General features: G+C 41.9%; 1 protein-coding gene across 1 annotated transcript in view; it reads right to left on the reverse strand.

Moving 5' to 3' along the window:
* EFNB2 (ephrin B2) overlaps positions 1-22,038 on the reverse strand; it is a 45,235-nt gene extending 23,197 nt beyond the window's left edge. Inside the window, exon 1 of the mRNA XM_036250036.1 lies at positions 21,259-22,038. Within this exon, the coding sequence (XP_036105929.1) occupies positions 21,259-21,380 (122 nt within the window). The 5' untranslated portion in view covers positions 21,381-22,038. The remainder of the gene's footprint in view (positions 1-21,258) is intronic.

The raw sequence follows: 22,038 nt of genomic DNA on the forward strand, positions 1-22,038 counted from the left end.
CATCTCGTGGCACATATAAACTAATTACTAAAATTCTGAAGCACACCAAAAAATATATATTTTTTGCTGATCTACCAAATAAAAAGAGGTTAGTTTTCATTCATTCACCCTGGACGACTACTGTGTTGGCTGTTGTCATTTTTGTATTTGACAATCTAAGGGAAAAGAGGTCAGTGCCCCTGACTAAATAGTCCGGCATAACACGTTTTATTAATCCTTGTGGCACACAGGTTGAAAATTGCTGCTCTATGCAATGGGACCAGTCAGCCTGGTGACATTTCTTTACTACCCTCTCGCTTATAATAGTTCAGAACTCCTTTGTGTAACTTTACAATAACTTTTCCTCCTGGTGAGTCAGACCTTCCCACCTGTTTGTTATTTTTTAACTATTGGCAGCTTTCATTTATTGGGCATGCCACAGAAAGATGGCATCAATGCCAGGGAACAGTGGGTGCACTAATACTTTGTTGTCTTGTTAGTTTCCATTGGCTGTTGATGTTAATTAACAGACAAGTTTCATCAAGAATGTTTCAAATTACTTATCATAATTAGTCAGTCACTGATCAAACAATGGGTTTTTTATTACACTGAACAAAAGAAATGTCTTACAAACCTATAAAAGATAACTAGAAATAATTAGTTGCAGTATTGATTCAGCTGCAAGATGAAGAGTCCCTGCCTTGCAAGGACAGCAGCTACTGTCCTTGCTCCACCAACCTTTCTTCTCCTCCCTTGAGATGTATTTGCTCCAATTAATTCTTAGAAGCAAATCTTAGAATTAAGACAACTGATACAATATCCCCTTAATGCTTACAGCTAAAAGCTTTCCCCCACCCCTTCCTCCTTCTTGCTAGCTATACCGCTGAAAGATCTTTCTTAATGGGGAGTTTCTCTGAGAAACTGAAACAAGAACTTCCTAATGAACATCCCTCTACAAGTGCTAACACTAACAACACACTTAGAAATCCCAGCTCTTTCCTCTGCAAGCAGCCAAGCCTTCAGGCTCATTAAAATATTAAAGCCCAAGAACAAAGCATCATGTCCGAATCCTTCCAATGCAAACCTTTATTTAACCAGGGAAGCCCACCAGCCATGACAATTAATGGGTCGTAATTAACTGAGAGAAGGCCAGGATGATGAGGCACCCCCAATTTCAAATTCATACTGAGGAAACAGGTTATGATTTATGCTAATGAATGGTATTAATTTTCTGAAAATTGCATGAGGGTGGTTATGAAGCATCACAGAACATAACAGAAATTACATTATAGATTTATATTTAAAACCAATATTCTTTATGGCAGGAAAAATGCATGTTGCAGACAGTGGTTTGTCATTTTCCTTGGGAAGGCTATTATACAATCCCAAAGAGAGAGTAGGTGCCCCTACGTTTTTTACTGAGTTTTTTTAAGTCACGACATTTGAAACTTATTCATTAACAACAATAAGGGAATGAATGAAAGAAAGAAAGTGAGGGAGGATAAAAATCATCTAACAAAATCTCAAAATGAATATTTTTTATAACAATGACGAATTTCATACAAACATGGATACACACTTGAAGAATTTTCTAGATCTTTTGACAAATGAGGATTACCATTTAGTAAGAGCCTCTCTTTGACCTTGACCATTCCTCCAGTTTTCTGGGGAGATGCTTTGAAAAATTGACTCCAGGAGACTGAAGGACTCCCAGGGTATTCCCTCTACCTCCTGAGTGCCAGTATAGTCTCTCTGGGCAAGTCTATCTTCTTTGTAAATAACACGAAGACTCTGGGTTCTGGTGGAGGGACGGAGGGACTGAATCAGAATGTCTGTGGATGAGGCTTTCTCATCTTTACCCTTGCCCCCCCCACCCACCCACACAGTGACTCTGATGTGTCCCTGGGGTTAAGAAGTGGGGGCAGGATGCCTGGTGGTCAGCACAAATGAAATATGACGGGCCCGGCTCACCTGCCTGACACTTCCTTTTTCTCAGTTGTATTCCTTAACTTTCTTAGGAAATCTTCACTGCATCCAAGAACCAGAGGCCAATTCCTGCCTCGGGTTCCAAATATTTTCTACCCTAAACCTTCTCTTTTGCTAGTTGGCAGAGAATGATCACCACATGTAAGCTGTTGTTAGAAGTATTCGTAAATCACGACCAAGGCCTGCAGCCTGCACGCCCGCACCTGCCTCCTCTCCAATCTCTGACCTTCACACTCATCAGTTTTTACCATGGACTCATTCCCCAGAGCCTTGCCCAGGCTTCAGAGAGCAGGTCTAGCTGCCAGATGGACCCATCTTCTTGTCCATCCAGTCAATTAAAAAAAAAAAAAATGCATCAGATCCCCCACAAGCTGTATATCATCTCTGCATATCTGAGAACTCTCCCACATCACACCCTATGTCTAAAGTTTGGCTCACTAAGCTCTTTCTTCATTCAAAATGTTCCCAGGATCCTGTTTCCTTCATGAGATAAATTTTCCTCTTCTTAGCCGAAGACTCATTGGCGATTTCCTCCCACCCATGTAAGTAACTCATGACTCTCTCTTCACTCACCAACTCTGAGTTACAGCTTTTGCTGGTGCTGATGGGTGAGGTCGAGATGTGGGCTGGTGTGATGACAAGGACTCCACGTTCTAGACCATATTTTCAGAGGGCACAAATCACATGAAAAGCGGTAACGGTCAGTGACTGGGGAGCAACGCATGGGGAGGGTAACCCATGGGATGGCTTATCAAAATGAAAGGGAAGGAGAGGGACCTCAAATTGCAATAAGCATATTTAACATACTTATGAAAAGTAAATCTTAATAAAATCCGCTATTTCTAATGCTTTGAGAAGAGTCAGTTCACTTTTCAGAATATACTGTAGCAAAAAAGTAAAGCAAGAATTTTATCCTTTTCCTTGAAAAAGTAATTGTTTCAAGAGTTCCTTAAAAATAATATTGCTTCTTTATTTAAATCCATAGAAAAAGATCCAATACTTGAGTGCTTTAGAGGTTTACTTTTTAAGCATGTAGATATAAACTGGTCAGCATAGCAGTGACTTTAATTGATGACATTACGGTTTCTCCATAGACAAAAGGTGTGACTGAGTTTGAACCTGAATCACAGATTTCTTGCACATGTCACCACTATGTACAGTCGAGCCCCTGCAGCCTTTTCCTTCCTTCCCAGGAACCCTCACAGTTTCTAAGGCAACATGGGAACAAACAAGAGTAATGTGAGTGTAACAATTAAAGTGATGTATTTTGTGCCAGACTCTGAGAGACCAAAACGTAGAAGAGCTTGATCACCAGGAATTCACAATCTAGCTCCCTGAAGGCAAGCAGGTCTCATGTGTGTCTGATTCAACACGGAGTGCCTGAAAGCTGACAGACGGTGAATGCTCAATAAGTAATGTATTAGTTGAAAAAAATATGAAAAAACAAATGGAAGCCAAAATAAATGGAATACACAAATAAAGTTAAGCCAAATTAGGTGCCACAACTATTTGCAATTACAGGCATGGAAGGAATTCTCAAGTTAGGACCACCTAGAATTGGGACAGGGCTGTGCTGAGAGCAGCGATGAGATTTCCAGAAGACATCATGCCAGGCACGGTGGTGTTTCTGGAGAACGGGGAGCCATGCAGATGGCGTCTCAGACCTGTTCTCTCTGGAAGGATTTATGAGTATCAGCAGTCTTCTACAATGGCTTTCTATTAAAAATGCAAGGCAATTAACCACCTCCAGAACCACTAATAACAAAAACACTGCTGCTTTTGAGCACTTATTCTTTGCTAAGCACAGATCAAAGCACCTTACATCACATTATCTTCATTTAATCACTGCGCACGTACCCAACACGCAAAACAGATGAGGATACACCTGTGCCAAACATGAGGCACAACAGGAAAAGCCCCCTTTCTCTGCACACTTTTCAGTTCTCACTGCATTACATTACAGCATAAATCTGGTTTGTGAAGTGCATTTTTTTTTTTTTTTAAATTGAGCATTTCATAGCTACGCCATAAAGTTAAGGAAAATCAACATACATGTAAGCTCATGAGCATCACAGATTCTAGTTCCATGCCAATCACCTTAGTTGTGCCCAAAACTGAGGCTGCTTTTGAGGTAAGAGAATCTGAGACCACGGCTCACAAAGGCAGCAATCTCTGCCTTTTCCGAGGAGGCCAAGAACCAAAGGGTGAACCCCAGGAGGCCAGGAACCAAAAGAAACTGCCCCAAATATTTTATAATATTTAATAATACACTTATGTTGACCAAGGAAGTGTCAAAAATAACTATGATGGTGACAACTAGCTGATTTTAAGTTACTAAACTGGCTATCCATAGTGAACGTCAAATACAGACTTCTTTTCGTGCGCTGAAATAATGTTCACCTTGTAACCGGAAGGAATGCAGAGGGAAAGCCCCGCAGTTGCCACACATACCACACAGGTGAGGTTTTTTTTTTTAAATTAAACTATATCCAAAACAAAAAGTGGTCAGAGGTGTCATTTAATAAAGTCTGCTGGCTTTTAAAACAAAACGAAAAGACAAAGAAGGTCAACGGGGCTTTCTGTCCTACATCGGAGAGAGAACACTGCCAGGCCAGTTTCTTCTCTGAACCAGGCTACTTAAGGTCAGAGCAGTCACCTTGCTGCTTTCCTGAGAGGGGGAAGCAGAATGTTGCTCCCCAGGAGAACCTGGGGCCCAGGACTGCTTCCTGGACACTGGTACTGTGACTTCATGCCTCTCACGGGAGGGCTTCCTCGGGAGGCCACGAGAGTGGGGCGAGCTGAGCAGAAACAGGCAACTCCTGTGGTTTTTCCCAATGAATCATTCCCCCAAAAGACAATAGATGTGATGATTTTGAATCTAATATACAGACAGTCTAATGTGGAATAAAATGGAAACCCGAAGTAGGGTTCCAAATTTAGCCAGCCCAAAATGAAATGATTTGATGTATGTTTTTATCTTTTGATTCCCTATTGAACTTAATCCAAGTTTTTAAAAGTTACTCTGAAAACTAGACTGTAATACTTCCACAGTGAATACTTGGAATCAATCTAATAACCCAAATGAGACATTAATATTTAATAATTCAAATCAGATCTCTATTAATCTAAATTACAGATTTCAACTTCATGTTTATCATTGTAGAAACTTTTTTTTAATATTATAACCACTATGTGACATGGTATTCTTTAATGTTTTAATCTACACTAGGAACCCATGCTTGTTTAAAAAGCTAACCCAATGCATTTAAAGCATAAACCGGCCACTTAAAAGTTTAAGGATTGAACCTGGCCAGTGTGGCTCAGTGGTTGAGCATCGACCCTCGCACCAAGAAGTCGCCGGTTCGATTCTGGGTCAGGGCACATGCCCAGGTTGTGGGCTCAATCCCCAGTGGGGGGCCTGCAGAAGGCAGCCAACCGATGTTCTCTCTCATCGATGTTTCTTTCTCTCTCTCCTTTCCTCTCTCTCTAAAAATCAATAAAGAAAAAAATTTTTTTTTAAAAACAGAGTTTAGGAATTGTGACATGTAATTTTCTTTCATAGAGCAGAACATCTCACATTGTGATCTCAAGCCTGGATTCTTCTATTGATTAGAATTGCATTATCAGGTCTCGCAGGATAAATCAGATGGAAGTCATGGTTACCCGACTGACTTGTGAACCTGGCCCAATGGAACAAGAGGGTCCCTGGGAAGCTAGGAGCTGAGATGCTTCAGGACAGCCATGCAGTGGAACCACGGTGGCACATCCCAACCCCTACAGAGGCCCCGTTTTCTCCGCTCCTCTCTTCTCTCCTACTGGCTCTTGCATTGTCTCTGACCATAACATATGCACCTCAGGACAACCATCCCAAGGCTTCTTTCACGTTTCTACAAGGTTGCCTAAAATACGTAGGTTAACCTAGAAGAACAGTCAAATCACTGAGCGGCCCCTGAATGTTGATAATAGTCTTTGAAAATATACATGAAATGCAAACGACCTGGATGTTCTAAGAAAGCAATATGTAGAGGTAAATGATAGAAGAACATGCCAAACTACCTTATAAACAAGGGCAAATCAATCTGTTGTAACCAAATGCAGAAATACCAAGCTGACACAAAATAAAAGAGATCAGAATAAAAACATGTTGACAAGAATGACCAGTTTCTGTGTCCAAACAAATTACTGGGTCAGGCAAAGCCTCTCCAGCCAGACATGACAAATGTGTTTCTAATTTAAAAAGTGTCAATGCAGACCCAAAGCCATTTCTATTTACCATTATGCACATAAAATTCTATTTAAGTATAGAATATTTCTGCATACTTATGACAAGTATTATCCACTTGAAAATGGAACAATGGCACTCATGAAATAGAACCAATGTAAATCCTGCCAATATGCAAATTGAGAGGACAGGAGATCTACACACGATGATTTGTCTCTGGAGCAAACTGCCAAGCAGAATCAAATTCATAAATACACAGATATTCCTTCTTTTTTTCCTCACAGAGAATTGCTTTTATTTTTCCTTTCATTTCAAGATTACATCATTAGAGTATATACTTTAAATTCCAATTTTTAGCTTTCTGTGTTTTTCAGAATGCCCTGCAATAAACACTACAGGATTTTGTGATCAGATTGGAACGTTATTTTTATACAGTTTCAAAGAAAAAACTATATTATATTCTTGAGCAATCTTTCATAACTCTGGTTTTTAAATTAAGCATTTAAAATATTTAAAGCCTATAGACTTTTCAACTTTTTTGATGCAATTCCTTAGAAAGCTTAAACTAAAGAGTTATTATAGTCTAAATTGCAATCTAGTTAATAAATCCATTTTGAGTCCACAAAAGCTATAATAACAGCTAGTATATAATGTACAACTAGTCCATTCAAATACTTAAAAAATATGGGATAGATACAGTCTATGCTTACTCATTGAACTGCACAAATTTGGAAGTCATCTAACAGTTTAGAGACTCTGAACGCCAACCTCAGGAACTTTAGGGGCAGGTTTACCTCGGGAGTTGGCACACCAAAAATCGCATCATATCATAAAATAGGTTTATTCCTAAATCAAAGTTTTGTATTTTTAACACATTTTAGAAAGCATGTGCTTTTCCCATAAAATGCTTTGATTTTCTTTTTAATTAAATGTGAAAGGCTGCAGGGAAGAAGAGCAGTCAGTTCATCAGCTGGGGGAGTCTGAAATTCTGAGTGAGAAAAAGCACTCCGCTGCTTTGCTGTAACTGGCCAGTCTTTCCAGTTACCTCCTGACAAAAGATGCGCGTTGCTCTAGATAAGCCCAAACCCTTGACCCATAACTTCACAATGCACTCGGGCCTTGCATGTCTACATGGAGGTAGGCTAGGATTAACACAGAAGCCCAAGATTCCTTTCAGAAATGCTCTACACACTCGGGACTATAAACACTCTGGAAGAACAAATTCATAAGTGTGTGAATTTGATGGCACATTTCATAAACAGGCAGCATAGTCAGTCTTACATTACCTTCACTTAATGCTAGATGGCTGCTACTGCTTAATAAGACATTTTCTAAATGCCCCAAACAGGAGAGTTTGTTATAAAATAAATAAATAAAAGCAGGGCCTCCAAAAGACTTCGGCAGTATCGGCCATAAGAAATACTTGGGGAGAATTTTTCCTTTTTTTGTGGATAGCACTTTACTGCCCCCTTTTGCACTTTAACATCAGAACAAGTTTCTATACAAACATATTCTGAAACCAGAGAGACAGTGGGGTGTAGCTATAGGGTGTCAGGTTTGTACAGAATTAGGTTACCAGATCCCACTACTCGGAGTAACAAGTAATTACCTTAAAACTTCCAGTGAGTGCACCACTATCTTCTCTGTGGCTTTAAACCTCCAAGAAATAAGGTAGTAATTGGAGGCTGTAATCAACATTTTCTGCTTTAATTCGAATGTGTATGTGTGCTGCAGCAATGGCCTGTTTTCACAGGTGCCCCTTCTTTCGCACTTTTCTGAAACAAATATTATCTGCAACATGAACCTGACTTATTCAAGGAAAAGAAAAGGGGCATAAAAGCAAGCTACACAATTTGGGACCATTAAAGTGTTATAAATCCGAGAACTAAGAGGAGGGGTGTGCATTTCAAACTTCACACCAATGACACGCAAAATCTTTTCAAGAAGGGGAAAGAGGAGAAGTGCAGGTATTCAAGTGCACTGGGAGCCTGCAGGCACATAAACCAGTTTAGCAACTCTCAAGGTGAGGCGCTACACTGTGCGTGCCTCTTCATCGAGGCGGACACTTGCAAATAGCACTGAACTAGTCTGAAGAGAAGTTTTATTTATAAAATTCTAATCTGCAATACATTCTTGGCCCAATGACCTCAGCTTGCATTTAACAGTCTGTGTGTGCAGATGTGTATACTTTTATTTAAACTTAATCCATTTCCCTCTGTCATTTTGCAATTACCATACAAGTCAAAATAATATTACATTTCACAGCCTACAGTGCTGCACAATGGAATGAAAACTGACTCCTTTTGATGTTAATCTTGTCTTTTATTTGTGATATAAAGCTCGAAAACACTGGTGGCCAAAGTAAATTTTATTTTTAAATCCTCAAAGGTAATCTTCTTATAGCTTAAATTTTGTTTCAGGAGAATAACATAAGTAATTATTTAATTTTTATCCCTACCATGATTTTCACTGTAATAAAAACCTGCAATTCACAGAAGGACAGCCAATAGAAAGGTGAGGTTGAAAAAATTACCTTCATCGATAACTCAAACTTTAAGTGTGTAATACACAGATATCATGGTTGTCTTTTCACAGGTTCATAGAGACCAGCTGCACCGAAACCACCTCCCCCCCCGAACTTTCTGAAAAAGAAACTCATGCCATGAATTTTGTACTTAGGTGAAAAAAAAACGAAGGGACTTGACTAGTAAGTCTGGGATGTGATGATGCACAGTGGGAAAGTAAGCAAGGGAGTGAATCACTAAGGCCAACCTTTGTCATGCTAGCTTGACCACGCTGGCTCCATTATCGAAACAAGTATTTCACAACCCTCAGAGGCAAGAGACAGTGCAAGCTTCTTTCCCAACTGTAATTTGTTTGCACCTGTATGGTCTTGTTCCAAACCATGCTTTTAGCAAGAGTCTATAAAGGAAGGTGGAACTCTCGTTATTTATAGGTGAGGCCCCAGAAAGAAAAATGGCTTTCATATAGAAAGAAATTTAAAGGGCATTTCCAGCTAGTTCTCTGTTGTTTTAGATATAAGCGTGGAGATCTATTTGATCATCCACCTGAGTGGGGAAATCACAGAGATGAAAGGCATGTGTAAATCATACAGGGAATGGGTTGGCATTTTAACAACTCAAAGAAATGGAATTAAGGTCCTAGCACATAGCAATATCACAACCTAGGATTTGGGTGTATCTGTTCTATCAACCCCTCTCATCCCTTTCATTCCCATCATCATATGTATATTTCTTTTAATTTCAAAGAATTTTGCCTATTTAGAAAAACAATTCACCCATGTTTTATGGGTGAATAAAACTTTGGTGGGGCAAATAGCTCTGAAAGAAAGGGTGTGCACACCAAGGGGTCCAATGCTTTGTCTCAAAGCTGAAGTGTAACTTCAGGACTGAGCCTTTTGCATTTACCCTTGGACCCCAGTCCCCTGCACAGAATGGGTAGTCAATAAGTGTCTTTGTAAATAAAGAATGAATACTTCAATAAGGTTTAAGAAGAGACAGAATTCTCTTAGTTCGCTCCTGATGTAAGACAAGATTCTTCTTGCTAGCCAAGCACAACACGTCTAAGCGACACAATTTATAAGACTGTGCGTAATCACTTTATAGCCACCTAAATGGCTGCCTCCTGGATACTTCCTCCATCCTGGGCTCCAGAGCAGGGTCAGGGACAGGTCTGTGGTGAACATATGATGGGAGACATTTTCCTGCACCTTTCATAGCTTGGCAACAGAAAGGGGGAAGGAGAGAGAAGAGAAATAAAGCAGATTCCACAACCACCAGGTCTGCACTGCTGATGTGTGAAAAGAGTAAAACCAATTGGGATACCGACTCCCATAAAGATCACTCCAAAACTGTGTATGTTAGAAAAATGTGAATGTCTCACCATTGTAACTTGTGGACAATATAGTCTCTCTTCAGTCACCACAAGCAGCCTGGAATTACCTTGACCCCAAAACAAAAATACCCCAAAAGTTAAATGCTCTAAGTTATTCAAATAAGCTACTACTGAACTAAAGTGAAGGAAATTGGACAGGAGGAGATAAGAGGATGTCTTGGGGGCCTCTAAAAGGAATAAAGATCTGGTGATTTGGCCCTCTGGCTGGCTGCTTGGTCTACAGGTATAAGCAGATGACAGATAAGTCCTGGGGAAATGCCATCTAGAGAGGCTCACTCCAGAGTCAAGAGAACCCCAGGCCCACCAACACTTGCCGACCGGCTTCCTGAAACAAACTACTCCAAACTTGCAGAACATCAAAAGCCAGATGGGCTATGCTGAATGAACCTACAGGCAAGAAGCCAGAATCCCAGTTTGCTGGAGAAATAGGCCTGGACTTGATTTGAGTCTTCTCAGCTCTGACAAGCTGGAAGCTGGCATCACTCCCAAAATCCAAAATAAAATGGCATTTAATTGTGACTAGACTCTAAAAAAGATGTCATACTATCTCCTTCGCTTGACAAATGCTCTGCATCTAACCAAATGCAGCTCTCCTCGAAAATCTCACTTTATGTCCCAGCAAACAATGAGACATTTAAATTTTAAAAACAAAAGTGTTAATCAATGGAATAATACCCAGTAAGTGCATTAATAGTACACACTTTCATAACTGTCTAGTCTCTATAGGGTAGAACCTTGTTATAGCAAAGATTTAAAGGATCAATTTAGAATTGTATGCCCATCAGAGGAAAGACTATATGTCAATACGAACAAGGGAAGAATTATACCCCAAATTTTCTTTTTACCCACCTTGTGTGTACTGCTTTGAACAAACACATACTTAATTTAGTACACAGTTTCTGCTTATTCCATGCCCGAGCATAAGAAAGAGAGGTGGGGAATTAGGAGGGGTAAAGACTGTGAAGGCTGAATGCATCGGAATTTGTCAAGCAGTCAGAATAGCAGCTGGCACATATTAGTGTTCTATACAACGTTGTTAAATAAAATACAGCATGTCCACCAGGTAAGTGGGTTTCTAAAAACAAATATCATTTAATATTAATGCCCATCTCTACAGGTCGAACTTGGTCTTCACTCAACAACCCAAGCTCTTACTATATCTGTAGAACAACACACAGTGAATTCTGCCTAGGCCCTCCTCCATCCACGGTGAAGTTGAACAAGCCCATCCAGGGTTACAAATGTCACAACACAGCATCAGGGTTACAAAGCACAAAACAGAATATCTAATTTGGTAGTAGAAGGGAAATAAAATGGTGCTTCATGGAGCAGAAAAGTCCTAAAGAATGTATAAAAATCTGGCAGCTAAACAAGCACAATGCAACGTCAGGGCCTTTAAAAGGTGGAAGTACCATGTTATAATTTTTATTAACATTTTACCTTTATTTATTCTGCATTTGTATGTGAAAGGCAAATTGAAGCAGACCTAGGCACACAGTAGACAGTCAATTAATTTTAGTTAACAATAGCTGACATTTATTGGCCCATTGTGCTAAGCACAGAGCTAAATAAACTCTTTAAATCCTGACCACAATTTTATTACTTTTTAAATTCAGTACTATTAGATTATTGTCCCCATTTTACAGACAGGACAACTGAGAGACATAGAGGATACTGCTCCCAAAGTTACACAGCTAAAAACTAACTAAACTGGAATTGGGCTCATCTGCCAGATTCTAAAACATGTACTCTGAACAAAACTAAAATAGCACTTACCCAGCTGTCTTGCTAAATGGAATTGCCTGACCCTTTCCATGATCAACACGAGCCTTTTGAAATAGGGCACTGCTAATTCTTATATTAAAAAGGTAGTTGAAAAATCACTGGGTTTGCTATCCCACAAGTCGATTTGTTTCGTTTGGGGGCTCTATCTTTGAGCTATGCTCAGATAAAATAATGTAGATGTTTACAGAAGTATACTTTATAGATAGAGTGCCCTTAGCTGAAATGTTATGACTTTGAGTTGCTTATTTCAATTATCTACAGTGACTTCTTCCAGATGCCTGCTGTCTCTCTAGACTCAGTTTCCCCCTCCCCTGGGCTGCTTTTCTGGACACTGCTCCAGAATGAACATCTTCCCGTTTCTTTGAGTTCCCTATGTACACAGTACCTATGCATCACAGCATGAAATACCTTTGCTTCCATCAGAATTCCCTCTACTCCCCTTAGGATTCAAATCTTTTGAGGGTAGAGATTGTTCTTTGTATTCTCAAAGCCTAGTAATAGACCTCACAGCCTATAAATGCTTGTTGAATAATCAATTATCTACCATCAGTGAACCAGAATCCTAATTGATCTTTTATGGCCTCCAAAGAAGCAAGAATGGGGGCACAGAGCAGTGAGGCAGGGCCACAGATTTTTTCAGAGACCCCAAAACAGCCTTTAAGAGAATGATGATGATGATAGTTTTCCTAAAAGGTTGATCAATGACAAAGGTTCTCATGGTGTGGTCTCAGACCAGCATCAGCCTCAATTGAGAGCTAGTTAGAAATGTAAATTTCAAGTCCTACCCAGACCTCAGGAATCTAGAACTCTGGGGAAGGGCTGGCAGTCCTGTTTCCACAAATCCTCCAGGTGGTTCTGATGCCCTAAAGTTCTAGAGCCCCAGGTCTAAAGATAGATCTCCAGTAGCAGGGGACATGTTAACACAAAGTAGGCAGCCATAAGCATAGATTTGGGTTGTGTCTGTTCATTCAACTAATACTTACTGATGTCAATGCTAGCTAGTAGATAATGGTGAAAAGAAATGATTCCTGTCCCTGCCTTACAAGGATAGGGAGGGTGGTGTTGAGGGGGATTAAGATTTGCATATGAATCATGACAGTGCAGTGTATAATGATCTTCCTATCCCTATGTATTTAACTAAAACGCTGTGGGATTACAGAGAAAACATTTAAAGAAATTATGTTTGATCTGCTACATCACATAAAGAGGGGGCACTCATCTAGGGGAATCTGTGAACTTTATGGACAAGTCCATTATAATAAAGATCTATTTTCCCATAGACAAAGGGGGATTTGGGAGTGCTTGTTTTTATCTAAAATGTACCCCAGATATAGTTCTGGTAGTTAACTGAAAACTGACATTTTCTAACATCTTCTGCAAGTTGATACATTCTGAGCTGACCTTGAACATAACTGGCCCAGCCTCACTCACTTATTAGGCAGTTCCTATTCAGGGCAAATGTTTTCAGGCAAGATTCAGAAGCATTTCATCCGGTGGTGAAACCACGCCGGGCCTCAGGTTCCTAGGCTGAAACATGAGAGGCTGAAGAGAAGCTGGAAGGAGACATTTCAGAAACTCTGGCTCTGTAGGTCAGAGATTCTGATATGCACAGATGTTAGGTATCCTGCAAGGAGTGTAGACTGGAGAATCACAGTAGAATAGGCACACCCCTACCAAACAAGCAGAAGCCTAGGACTGTCAGTAATCACGTGTTTTCGTCCAACACAAACACACTGACACACTGGTTTAAAAAACTGTGGGTAGCATTCATAATTATTCTGGGGTGACACAGAAGTAATCCATATGTAAAAATAGAGTAATGCCTCAGGTGCAGTAAGTACTTAACTGGCAAGTATGGACAAATGATACAAGGACTGTAGTCAAAATTGGATGCAACCAGACTTAAATGGAGAAAATGAACTGGATTGTTTAATAATTTTGTATAGAAAGTATGAAGAATCTATAGTACCTGCAAAGTTTTCAGAGCAAGGCAGAGCACCAGTGGTTCATTCCCAGCATCCAGAATGTCTGCCCACTACTGCGTATAGTCAGTACATTTATCTATCCATTCTTTAGAGAAAGGAAATAGCAAACTATTAATTCTTTGCTACTGTGAATTTTCTCTATGTTTTGTTTAGAGAGTTACTAAGAGCAGAAACAACTTGTTTTTCTTTAATGGAGCATTCTCCTACGATGTTTTTTATTTGAAATCAGCAAGCATGCACTCACCTGTCACAAACTGCTTTGGACTAGAATTACATGTTTAAATTTGTACATGAAAAGGAAAAGAAAGAGCCACTGCTGATTTGCTACGGGAGCAACAGAAATAGGTTTACCTGGCATTCAGTGAGCACGGAAAACATTTCATCAGTGATCACCTATTCTTTTTACTGGTTAGCTAGATTCAACCATCTGACCTTTAACACTTCTGAAATATGTTCAGAGCAGGTAGAACAAACCTAAACGTTGGAGGATGGTTAGTAAACAAGTGGCAGGGCTTTCCTGCATCATTTCTTTAATCACTTTAACCCCTTTCCTAATAGAAAGCTGGAGGCCAGGGCAATTCAGCTTCTTCTTTTGTCATCTGCCTGCCATAAATATGCACCAGTCTGCAATTGAAAAGCTGAAGGAGGCCGCAAGCTTGCTGGACATTTATCATGCTCTGTTCCCTGTTAACAAGCAAATACTTTAGCTGAATGGGCCATTAGCAATCATTGTCAAATGTAGAATGCAAGGTGCTTGGATGTGACCAGCTTGTAAATTAGGGGTTGTCCCTTCTTTTTGATGAATCCAGACAAGTGCAATGTATCTTTTGATATAGATTACTGAATTAAGTTAGAAAGGAAGGTAAAGCAGTAGGCATTGGGTATGGCAGGTCTATGTGCAATCATTTAAAAAAAATTTTAAATCTATGACAGCCACTTAATAAAGACCAGAAAAACAGGCATCAAATGCAATAATCTACACCCCAAAACAGATGGTCAAGCCAGCTGTCTGAGAATCAGGAATAAAATCAATGAAATGGGTCTGAAAGAGAATTTTTAGGACTAATGAAGATCTTCAGACACTCACAAAATGTTAGTCTAGAAAGGCCCCATGTTGCTGTAAAGAAAATAGGACCCTTCCCCTTGAGCCAGCCACTCCATCACGAAAGACACTTGGGGTGTGTGTTGCTTTCTGTGTTGTCGAGGTCTTAAGAGTTCAGAGTCTCCTAAAGAACTGCTGAAACTTTTCTTCCATGCCAAATAGGAGGCAATAAAGCAAATATTTCCTTTCTGGCTTGACCCAATTGCGGATGTCACTCTGCATGTAACCCAATCATGGCTTCAATGGCTTATTTTGTTTAATGACTAAAATGGAAAGTGTGGAAGGCAAAAACAAAAGTAGAACTTATTTACAAGGTTGCTCAGTGCAGGGGGCAATTAAGATTCAACAGCATGATGATTTTGTTGTTATTGTATTTAACTGTAAAGCTGGGCAGTGCTAACACTTTTATGAGCTGCACAAAGGGCACCTATCCCATGCAACTCAAAGGTTAAGTTTCACATTTATGAGTAAAATATCATCTAGAGAGAGCCCACTGGTTTGGGCACATTAGATTACTACTGAATGGAACGGAAACTAAATTCCCCCTTTTATTTGTTTTATTATGTATTTTTTTCCAGGGTGGGAAGGACAAAACTCAGAGAAGAGCTATCTGGCTGAAGGAGAGGGACAATACATAATGTTTACCTTCTCTTCTCCCACTCTGTGCGAGATGGCTCAGGGTCTGAGACAAGGCTGAAATCAAAAGGTCTCTGTTTTATTTTCTGATAAACTCCAGCCCTACCTATCCCTTCTGGTTTCTGTTCCTTCCCAGCATGTCCCTGCCTGAAGCCCAAAGAGATGAAGGCTGGGACCGCCAAGTGCAGTTAATCCTACAGAATGGCTGCCCCTGTTAGGCCAGGAGTTAAAAAGGAAAATCTTGCAGGCCTTAACGACTGCAGTGATCTGAAGTTTTAATCAGCCCAATCTCAATCTCTAAAAAAGGCAGTCAATGAATCTACCTTTGCCATATTATCCGCCACCAATGAGCAAGAACTGAGCAGCTTTTCTTTCCTGCTTTAACCATCCCAGGCCACAAGTAGGGCTTTCATACTTTCTAATCCGAGTTTCCAAGTCTGTGTGGTTCTCACATAATAGCCAACAGCCTGGAGCAAGGGCCTCTGTTTCTACACCCTTTTCAGAGACGTGTCATTTCCAACATCAAGCTAATCTATATGTTGCCATGGCTTCACCCTTTATCTGCCTTTACATCTTATGAACTGCATGGATTTACCACATTATTTTTATCTGAAAGACAGAAAATGGTGGTTTTATTGCCATACAATCAGATTACTGCTGCTAGTTTCTCTATGCCTTTTTACCATACTTCAATCAAAAGGGATCAGTTTCTTTATACTCTGCCCTTGATTTACATTACATCTGTAAAGACCTAGTCTGGGTTGTAATCCCCTTATTAACTATGACCAGGGTTGATTTGCCTAAAAATAAAAGCAAATTGTGTCAGACCCTTTCACTTTGTTTTTGATTCGGAACTACAAAATGGATTACTCAAGAAATCTTCAGAGTTCACACGGCTAGTATAGTACTGAATTTAAAATGAGAATTAAACAAGTTAAACAGGGGAGCCATGTCAACGGTTTACATTTTCCATCATGGGAGAAGGGCTGAATTGCTTATGTCTTTGTATTATTTGGCTTTGGAGAGACAATGAAGCCACAGGAGTTTTTCCAAGCTGTTCGGAACACTGTCCCATTCGCTAGCCTACCTCCTTTGCTTTTCTTATATTCCTCTCCCAGCCTCATTCTGATTCCTCCCCTAAAGAGGGGGGTGGGGGCTCTTCCCTGAAAGAGCTAATTCCTAACTAGAAGCTTATAGTTCTATGGGTTCTGCATATTTTAATCAAAATATTTTAAACAGTTGAACACTCCTATTTAAGGCTCTCCTCTTCCACACAAAGGGTGAGCTCATAAGCAAATCTATGTAGATGTATGATAAGTGACCTGAAAAACAGGCTCTTTATGTCGGCAGCAAATGAAGGCTGAGATTAGGCAGAGCAGGAGTACCATTTTAATCATTATATATATTTTTTAGAAGAGCACTTCTAAAAGTTTTCATAAAGTGTTCAAGAAATATCCTTCTTTAAAAATTTTTCTCTCTTGATGAGGGTCTACAGTATTTCCTTCCCCTGCCACTCCCATTCCTGTGACGCGTCACTGCAGTGAGGCAGGGATCTCAAATCTTTTCCTATTACAAGAACACACTGGGAAACATTGCTCTAAGGTAGATGTTCAGAGTCAACCTCCTGGGAGCTACCTGAAGCATTTCAGTGGAAGGCAAGGTAGCAACGATTTAATTGCTCCATTTACAATGTTGATTTGAAGGAAATTATCATGGTGATCCACCAACCAATGGATTTATCTCAGTACATTTACACAGAAGAGGTTTTATGATAATTAATTGAAATATACCCATTATTCTTCAGCTGATTCCATATAGAGAAGCCATACCAATCTGTAGTTTTTGTGTTTGCTTGTTTGTTTTTTAGCTGACCAGAGAATGGTGCTTAATTCACCTGTCCTCATACTTTAGCCTAGGAGTCAGAAACACTTAGGAACGTTGAAGTCATTTGCATTTCTTTGCATCGGTTGGACAAGTGTCAACAGCTATGCTTTGTGAAAGATTTAGAACCAAGTGCTTAACAAATCATCTTAACCTCCAGCTCCCGTTTCTGAGGCTTGAAGCTGTAATTGCTGAGGTTAAAAAGTACACTCCCTAGACACAGGATTCCCAAATAAATTCTCTTCTCCTCTGAAAGAAGGCTACCAAGCATGTTGTGAGCTATCGCTTTAGCTCCGTCTTTGTGCTGTCTCGCTCAGTTGTCCTGTGGAACGAAGACAGTCCATTACCTACAGTTTATCATTCTGACAAAATGTGAGGAATGTGGATGTGAAAGCACTAACAATTCCACCCCTGGTGCTTTGTGCTTTTTTCTCTCTATATTAAAACCGACAAGATTAACCCAAATGCAAACTGTGGAGCATAGTTCAAGGGGCTATTCAATCAGTGCTGAATGTGCATTTGTTTACTTACAAAAATAAGAATTTCAGACACAATGGAAAGCAGGCTGGCTTATATGTGGTATTGAATGGACTGTTTAAATAGCACTATCCATTGTAGTTTATTTTATCAATCTCTGACAGGTCCGTATTTATTCGGAGCCTGACTGTGGTGGAGCCCATGTATTATAGGTTATCTGGATATTATCCGGCCATTCTTTTCTATCAAGTCAATCAATATCAGGAATTTAGTATTATGTAGGGAAAAATGACACGGGAAAAGCAAAGTGCTTTGTTAACTAACTAGTATGTGGTGCATAGGCAACAGCACCCCTAGACATAAGAAATTAATGCTCAATTAAAATTTTCAACAAAGTCAATGTAATTCATTCCAGAATGCCATAGCAATACAGACCTGCTCATTCTAAAGTGAAGTCAATATTTTTTTTTAAGAGACAACTATTTTATTTTGGCAAATACATCATGTTTGGAAAAAATTTTTGTAACTGAAATGTTAACTAGAAATGAATGAAAGCCAGGTTTTGCTATTTTCTCCTGAGATTAAAAACACACACACATACAAAACTGCTTAAACAACCTAAATGTCTACAACTGACCCAACTCTACCAGAGCATATAGGTGCAATGTTAATAATCAGACAGGGCTAATGATTCAGTATCTAGAACTTCTTTCGATTACTGCGAAAACTCTCAAGTATGGGAGCAGCAGGCAGTGTGATTAAAGTGGTTATGGAGGCAGTGAATTTACAAAGGATTTTCTGGACCCTGTATCCAAACAGCTGCTGCATGTTCCCTATGTTCACCACCTGCTAAAAAAGCTGACCCCTGAATGAAACAAATCTAATTATTGATAGTTGCTTCATTACAAATGAATTGTTACCCAGTTCATATTAACTGATGTGAAACTTCAATGCATTTGATTACCTTCCTGCCACATCACATTGACTGATAAACTTCTCTCTGGAAATAAATATGCAACTTCCCCAAATAAAGTGAACCTGTAACATGAGGGGTTTTTATTTATTCCTTCAGGAAGAACTCTTTCAAGCTAGCATTCAGCTACATACTTTGTTAAGTAGACCTTTTCCAGGGACAAATTACCCAGTCCTCCAGGCAAGCCATTATCATGAGAACTATAAAAGAAATTCTACTCTTGAGGACTGAAGCAATCAGGCCAACAGCAACATCAGCAGTGCAAGGAGGCAGGCTTCTTTCTCTAAAATTCAGGCCTCCAGCAGGTCTCTAAATCTGTGGCCACAGCTGGGAAAAACAGACTAATGCTAATCATCAAGACGGTGAGTAAATAGCAGTCATCCCACACACATTGGGAAAGGAAATATTAATGTATAAACCTTACACTGAAATAATTATTGCTCTACGTTTTTTTCCAAGTAGGTATTTCTAATGCTTCTCCCGGATACACACAAACTAGTAGTTAATAATGCAAAGACACATATACAGAGCTGAACGCTGGAGGGGTTAATGGGGGTTCTTTAAACTGGATTTAATATAAATATTAAATCCTGATGGGGGGGGATCAACCCCTAAAGAGTCCGTCGGAGAAAGTGCAAAGTGGAGCGGAGCAGGAAGCCTGGGGGAAGAAGTGAGGGCTGGCGCCGCGAGCATTGCGTATGGAAGAGTGACCTCTGTAGGCACAAAGCGAGCACTGGCTGGCCTCATCCGGGCTCCCCGCCCGCTTCGCCTGGACACCGGCTGCTGCGAGCAGGTCCGAGCCCGGCGCTTTCTGGCACCACCTGGTGCCCCACCGTTCGGTATCGGTGTCAAGATTTTACTGCCACTAATTTCTCAGCAAATACAGTATCTTACATTAAGGAAAAACAAAAACAGCAGCTAAAAGACGTCCATACAAGATCAGGCCAAATGGAAGGAGGTTGCATTAAGTAACTTTTATATATGAGCAGCGTTGTTAAGTGCTATCTAGCATGATGCATGAATTTGTTTGATCCAATTTACAGCTGTGACGTTTCTCGCCCTTGTAATTGGAGATTTTTGGTTAACGTATTAGTGAATTTGAAATTGATCACTTTTAAAGGAGTGGATATAATTCTTTAATTAAGATATGATTTCCAAATCAATCCCCCATCTCTTTACTCCTAAATCCATGGCCAACTTGCTCAACTTCAATTAGGCCACTGATTTTCCATCTGATCTCAAACGCTTACTCCAGAAACCAGCCACTGTCTCCACAGTTTTCCCAAGTTTCCCAAGGCTAAATAAAATTCCATGATTCTGTAAAATATATTTGACTGTGATTCAAAATGCATGACTGCACAGACGACTAATTAAGAGTTATTTAGAGATGTAGCGCCTTTTCTAAATTCTAAATGTACTCTGGTAGCTCACACTGAAAGTTAATATCCACAAGGCCTGGTTTTCTCCCGACTGCACTGTTTGATAAAAGCCAAGTCGGATCTAAAGATCCCATTCCTGCCCAGGGTCCCCAAGCGTGAAGGCTTCAGCTAGGTCGACTGTGCAGGGCCTTAAGCTTTTACAGAAAGCGTCCTTAAAATCAACTCAGCTATCGCAGAGATCGGGGCCACTGGTTTAGAACCAAAGGGGGAGGCCGGAGTGCAGAGGGATCTCCAGGGAAAGCCTAAGGCCCTTCTCGCCGGCGGGGACCAGAGACCTCACCCCCGGAGTTCTCCCGCTGAGCTGGCGAGCTCTCCGCGCACTCTCGGGCAGGCAGCGCGCCACCGAGGCGCGCGGGATCCAGGGCGCTATGGGCGGCTCAGGCACCACAGGCTCCCTTTCCCGTAGTGCGCCCCACACACCGAGCCCGCTGTCCCCGTCCGTCCGCCCGCCCGTGGGGCCCGGACACTGCTCCGGCGCTCATCCCCACCTCTCTCCAGAGCCCGCCAGCCCCTGCCCGCCTGCCAGCCCTGTTTGTGGCCGTGTTCTCCATCCTCGAAAAGAAGGAGTCAGGTATTGCCACCGGATACCTTTGCGGACGTGGCACCAGAGCCGCCAGGAGCTTTTAAACGCCGGGGAGCTCCTGCGGGAAGGAAGGCGGGGAGGGAGATCCTTAGGGCTGGATCTCCGACTGGAAAGCCGAGCGAGGACACTCTATCAAGTTGAATGTGACGTGAATGGGGGACGGGAATCTGGGGAGGGAGAGGACCGAGGTTCCAGAAATAGGCTCTCAGGCTCCGCGGCCCGACCCTTCCTCCCGCACGGACCGCGCGGCGCGGCAGCCATCGGGATGGCGAGGGTGATCGCGGATGCCACTTACTTGGAGTTCGAGGAATTCCAATAGATGGGTTCTAAAACTATCGATCTGGAAATCGCACTTCTGCATAAAACCATCAAAACTCCCCAGCAGTACTTCCACACGGAGTCCCTCCTCGCGGCCATGGCCAAGCCGCTCCCAGCCCCGCGCACCCGGGACGGTGGAGGGACGGAGCGCGGGCCGGAAACCCCAATCCTCCAGGCAGAAAATGGGAAGACAGCAGGCAGCTCTGGGGCGCGCCGAGCAGCTCCAGCGGTCGCTGAGGCCAGGAGCGCTCCCCTTGGGGCCTTCAGGGCGAGAGATAGGAGCGCACACGCGGGGCGCGGCGGCGCGGCGGGCTCGGAGCTCCGGGTCGCCGCGCCGGACCCAGCTCGAACCGCCGGCTCCCGTGCGGCTCCAGGGTGCCGGGCACGGAGCGGCAGGGAGGGCGCGCGGCCGGGACACAAAGGCGGAGAGACGACTTGGCGCGGGCGTTGGGCGCTGTGTTCCGAGCGGGTCTGCCTCGCACTATAGATCCAGGACGGGCAGGGGCCCGAGCGCACGGGCGCCGCGTCGACGCGGTTCCATGTCCCGGAGCGCGGAGCGGCGAGGGATGTCTCTGGGAGAGCGGAACCTCCTCACTCCTCGCGGCTCTCAGCCTGCAGAGCAGGCAGGAGGGGCTCGGTCACAGCCGCGGGCGCCAGCCGCGCGCGGGCCTTTGTGTGCGGGGAGGGCGCCGGGACCCGCTCTGCGCGCAGCTACTAGAACCGGACGGCGCCGCTGCCCCTGCCGAGGAGAGTCAGC

This window comes from Molossus molossus, unplaced genomic scaffold (genome assembly GCF_014108415.1).
Source record: "Molossus molossus isolate mMolMol1 unplaced genomic scaffold, mMolMol1.p scaffold_m16_p_9, whole genome shotgun sequence".
In the NCBI taxonomy this organism is placed as follows: domain Eukaryota; kingdom Metazoa; phylum Chordata; class Mammalia; order Chiroptera; family Molossidae; genus Molossus; species Molossus molossus.